This window comes from Hyaena hyaena, unplaced genomic scaffold (assembly GCF_003009895.1).
Source record: "Hyaena hyaena isolate Hyena2069 unplaced genomic scaffold, ASM300989v1 scaffold_2, whole genome shotgun sequence".
Lineage (NCBI taxonomy): Eukaryota > Metazoa > Chordata > Mammalia > Carnivora > Hyaenidae > Hyaena > Hyaena hyaena.
Window position 1 is genome coordinate 5711793 of NW_024080634.1, and position 5553 is coordinate 5717345.

General features: G+C 52.8%; 1 protein-coding gene across 1 annotated transcript; it reads right to left on the reverse strand.

Annotated features, from left to right (window-relative positions):
* Positions 1-4238: 4238 nt before the first annotated feature.
* On the reverse strand, positions 4239-5322 carry CLDN14 (claudin 14). The gene has a single exon (XM_039229481.1). It carries the CDS (start codon positions 5305-5307, stop codon positions 4597-4599), a length of 711 nt encoding a protein of 236 aa, XP_039085412.1. The 5' UTR covers positions 5308-5322; the 3' UTR covers positions 4239-4596.
* Positions 5323-5553: the final 231 nt, after the last annotated feature.

The following is a 5553-nucleotide window of genomic DNA, read 5'->3' on the forward strand; positions in this document are numbered from 1 at the left end:
GCTGCCTCCATCCGCCTCATCCTCCCAGCCTCCGAATGTGAACCTCTTGGCCTCTCCGATTCCTCATCTGTGTTCACTTGCCGCTGGCTCACACGACATTCCTGGGCTGATGGCTCCTGGAGTGACCTCCCCCTGAACTCCAGCTTTGTGCCTCCAAGGACCCATTCTGCGTATCCACTTGAGGCAGCTCAGACCAAACACCTGGAGAATGATTTCATCTACCTTACGGGACCAGAACCTTCTCTTTCCGGAATCTCCTTCATTTCCGAAAATAGCAACCCCATTCTTCCAGGTGATCCAGGCCCAATCTTGGCATCATCCTTTATGCTTTTTTTTTTCTTCACACCCACAACCAAGCCTTCAGGAAATCTCACTGCTCTGCCTTCAGGCACATCCCCAACTCTTCTTCCCTTTCCATCTGCCACCTGGTCCAGACCTACGTCTCCTGCCTGGATTGTTGCCATTTATACTATCCCCTTTGCTGGGCAGAGAGAAAGCAAGGAGGGACCGAGGAAGGGAGAAGAAGAGTGGCATTGTGGACACTGATGGGGTTTTGGGGCCGAGAACTGAAGGTGAAAATCCTGACCCTGTGTTCAGTCTACCTCTCTAATGGGCAGTTATTACACAGGTTGTGAATGAGCCTCAGTTCTCAAACTGTTCCCATTTAGGGCGATAGTGGCTGACAGAGATAAGTTACTTGCCCAGGGTGACAGGGCCAGTGAGTAAAAGACCCAAGAAAGCAGGGTTCTCTGGGAATCCTTGACAACAATCAGGGTGTGTTATCCAAGAAGGGACACTCAGGTACTCGAGTACAGGAGGGGCGTGGCTCCATCTCAGGAAGTGGCTTCCCAGAGACAGGGATGCGGACAAAGCGCTCACAGGGTGGAGGTTTCTACTGTTCACACAGGGCGCGGGAGGGTCTGGGACACGACGTGGGTGACTGTGGGCTGTGGCCTGGGAGGAGCATCAGGAGGCCCTGGGCTGTGAAGGCATCGACACTGGCCGTCAGTGGGTAACAAGATGTCCCCAAGGACTAAAGTCTCCTGCAAATCCAGGGCCTCCCTTGGCGCTGGGGCTCCGAGACATCCTACATGCAGGGGAGGGAACCAGAAACCATGGCTGGCTTCAGACCCTTCTGGGTCAGAGCCAAGTTTGATTTGATTTAGAAACGCAACGAAATGTAGCATCTCTTAATTATTCCACGAGCATCATGCTGTAATGTAAATCTGTAAGAACTCTCTCAGTCAAGTTTCCTTTTTATTCTGAAATGTGGGGTTGGGGGTTGTATCCCCAGAAGGACACAGTACTGTTGTCAAAGCAGCCTGAGTTAAGAGCAGCCAGTCCCTGGGCGCCTGGTGGCTTAGTCGGTTAAGCGTCCGACTTTTGCTTAGGTCATGATCTCGCGGTTCGTGGGTTCGAGCCCCACGTCGAGCTCTGTGCTGACTGCCAGCTCAGAGCCTGGAGCCTGTTTCAGTCTGTGACTCCCTCTCTCTCTGACCCTCCTCTGCTCACGCTGTCTCTCTCTCTCTCCTAGAAATAAATAAAAAATATTAAAATAAAAAAAAAAAAAAGAGCAGCCAGTCTGAAAGATGTGGGCTAACCCAAAACCACGCAGCTACTTGATGGCCGTGTGGTAAGGCGGCGAAAGAGGGACTGGAGCAGGGCCTGAGGCGCTTGTGTTGGGAGTGAAGGAGGAAACCGGGAACTCATTCTTATACCCTGTTACTTGAGGGGGAGAGTCAAGGTCTTGTTCAGATCTATTTCCTGGTTTGGCTGGCGGGGCTATAAGACAGAGCCCTCCATGTGTTGCTTCCTGAGTGTCACTTCCTGCTTCTTTGTGGGAATTCATATTTGGACCTCGGGGTCTGACATCACGTTTCGTCAATCCAGCCAGAGCCAGAAGCTCTGTGGAGTGATGATTGTGGAAGGAGCCCTCTGTGGTCATGAAATAATCGCTGAATTACTTGGAAATAGCCTAGACACAGAAGTAATGAGCCCATGGGTCATGCTGCTACTTGGGTGAACATATTTGTCCCTTGCTCACTAGTCTGGCTTTGAATCCTGGGTCTTTTACTCACTGGCTCTGTGACTGTGGGCAAGTATTGGGCAAGTAACTTATCTCTTTGTGTTTTAATTTCCTCCTTTGTTGCTTCTTCTTCTTCTTCTTCTTCTTCAAAGAATTCTTTTAACATTTATTTATTTTGAGAGAGAGTGTGTGAGTGGAGGAAGGGCAGAGAGAGAGAATCCCAAGCAGGCTCTGTACTGCTAACACAGAGCCCAACACCGGGCTTGAACCCATGAACTGTGAGACGATGACCTGAGTCGAAGTCCAACACTTAACCGACTTAACTTCCTCCTTCGTAAAATCAGGTTAAGAATGGTATTTATCTCATTGGACCAAATTCGTAAACAAAAAGAATGAGCTTGGCACGTAGTTAAGTACTCAGTAAACTGTAATCACTATTATTATTAGTCTTTCACCTGAGTAAGAGATATGGACATATTTAATTTAGTTGTGACAGAATTGAAAAAAGACTTTGGAAAAAAAAAAGCTATTTTCCCCCCTTTAATTGGCAATAGGTCAATTACCTAGAATAACCACCAGGCACCGGGCCCTCGTAGACCACGACCATCAAGGCAGGACTAACAGAACATCATGCTGTTTTTAGATGTTCTTTCCCTTCTTTATTGATTCAAATGGATTTATTTGTATAGTTTAAAGAGTAGGTGAAAATTACTGGTTTTGTCCTGCATGAAATGATGATGTTTTGGGTGTAAATCCCTGGTCTGAATGGGACGGCCAGTCCCAGCCCGCTTAGCTTCTCTGTGGTCAGATAAAGGCTAAAATGCACCGTACCCCGTCCTTCCAAACAGACATGGCGCTTGTTGCCTGGGGTCTGAAGGTCAGTAAAAAACAGCACGGAGCTCCTCTGTTAGCCCCTAATTCTTCATGCTGCTACGATTCAGCAGCAGTGAGGTTCGGTAGCTCTAACTGGTAAGGCCCAAAGGACCAGATGGGCTCTCAGCGCTCGTACATCACTGGTGAGAGCTTCCGCCCGGCGGAGGCACCCACAGCAGGAGAAACACACGGCGGCTGGGTTTTCCCATCACCATCTCAATGGCCTGGTCTGAGGACCTGGAGGACATTGTCGGGAGGAAGCATGAAGTGGGTGGAGGATAAACCCACTTCTGACCTTGGCGGATCCGGGGCCGCAGGCTGGTCCTGGGGCAAGGGTCTCACCAGGCCACGGCAGCAAGCCTGGCCAGCTGGCTCCATGTCCGGGCTGACCCGCTGGGGCTCTCTTCCCTGCAGGCAGTGATGTCAAGACCCTGGACCCCTGGTAGCCTTCAGTAAGACCCCTTGAGAATGGAGGCATTTGTGAAATTGCTGCTCTGTGGGTACGTCTCAGGCTCAGCTCCTTCCCTGAATGGGGAATCTTCTTTACACGCTCAGAACTCGAGGTTCGGAACAGAGGCATGAGCAGGGCACCATCAAGGGCACATCATGGCATGGCTGTGAAACTGATGGACATGGAACAGCTCCAACCTCCCCGGACCAGCTAACCAGAGAGCTGTAAGAGTGAGTGAGTGAGTATGTGTGTGTGTGTGTGTGTGTGTGTGAGACCGTGCATAGTTCATGACCATGTGATTTAGATCACCACCAGAAAGCAGCATCAATGTCCTTAAAGCAGTCAGAGCTCATCTGGCCCTGTCAGCAGCTCTTTCCACCTAAAGGAGAAGTCAATAGACTCCTGTACCTGCTCTGATGGCAGCTGGCATTGTGCTTCTGTCCCCAGAAAAGCCAGTGGTGTCCTGCGGGGCCGCCGGACTTGAGCCATGCTCCTCACTGGCTTCTTGCCAATGCCGAGGGAGCCAAACAGCCAGGCGCCTCTTGCTTTGTCTTTTTTCTTCTGACTTTTGCTTCCTTACTAGCAGAGGCTACCAGGAGAAAACGACATCATCTTTACTTTGTGACTTACAGCAATCATCTTTTCCCCCAGGGAGCCCCGTACTTCCTGCCCGGCCTGTGGGCTTATGCTGAAGTGACTGTTTTTGGTGGATATCGCTGAAGCATCTTTTATAATGAATCAGCCCGGCCCTCCTCTGATTTTCCCGTCGGTGTGTGGGTTGTGGCCACTCCCTGAGTGTCCCCATTGCTTTGCAATGTGGAGCCCCGACAGTAGGCTGTGGTTACAAGACCTCAGCAGACAGAACAGACTGGAAACAAATACTGTCCATTTCATTCACAGCCACATCCGAAAGGTTTATTCCTGTACCACAAACAAACCCCACTGACCAAACTCCCACTTTTGGGAGTTTCATTCAGCTGTTATTACATCACCCACATAAATAACATATAATAAATACAAAAACAGAAAGGCCTTTTTTTTTTTTTTTTTAAGTCTTTGGTGTACAGAACTTTTCTCCCCTTAGTTTCCTTCTTTCCCTGTGTTCTCAGTCCCGCCCCCCACATTCATATTAATCCCTCTGGACAGAAAAGTAACCCAGAGGTAAACTTTGTGCCGGGACCCTGCATCTGAGCCAGTCCGGGTCGTGGTGCTGCTGTGGACTCGAGGAGGGACGGGCCCTGGGGACTCACACATAGTCGTTCAGTCTGTACCCGCTGAGCGAGGCCGAGGTGGCCGAGGGGGCCCTGTTGTCCTTGAAGGCGGCGGGGGGCTGGTAGGCGGGCGCGGTGGCCGTCGTGGCCCTGGGCCGGCCCTCGTAGGGCCTGGAGGGCACCTCGTCCTGGCCCGACAGGCACAGCAGGGTGCCGCCGATGAGCGACAGGGACGAGGAGATGAAGCCGAGGTACAGGGCCTGCCCGATCTCGAACTTCATGCCGCTGGGCAGCAGCGGGTTGTAGAAGCTCTGCACCACGTCGTTGGTGGTCCAGGACACGGCCACCATGCAGAGCAGGCCGCCCAGGATGAAGAGCGCGCCGCCCAGCACGGCGAACGTGGCCTTGGCGGGCGTGCCCTTGGCGCAGCGCGTGCACTTCATGCCCACCACGGCGCAGGCGCAGGCCGCGCCCGCGAGCAGGCAGGAGATGACCATGAGCGCGCGCGCCGCCTGCAGGTCGCGGGGCAGCGCCAGCAGCGAGCGGTAGATCTGGCACTGGTAGATGCCGGTGCTGTGCCACACGCACTCCATCCACAGCCCCTTCAGGTAGGACACGGCCGTCAGGATGTTGGTGCCCACGTGCGCCGTGCGGCGCCAGTGCGGCAGGATGGTGGTGATCAGCGTGCCCACCAGGCCCAGGAAGCTGAGCAGGAAGCCCAGCAGCTGCACCGCCGTGCTGGCCATGGCCCCGGTGGCCGGCTGCCGGGCTCGCTCAGGCGCCCGCCGGAGTCCTAATGAGGCCGGAGGCGGGGCGGGGAGAGAAGGGAAATGGGTTAAAGATTATCTGGCTGCATTTATTTCTGCCCCCGAAACTGAGTTTTCCGTGGGCAGTTGCTATGACAATTAACGTATTTTTAAAAATAGTTTCTGACACTTCATTGGGTGCAGGAATAAGCCGCGTGTCCCAGACGTTTTCCCTGGAAGGCCAGA

Bases quoted from the DNA above. Each gene is read 5' to 3' on its own strand.
- CLDN14 (XM_039229481.1), bottom strand. From the start codon at position 5,307: ATGGCCAGCACGGCGGTGCAGCTGCTGGGCTTCCTGCTCAGCTTCCTG.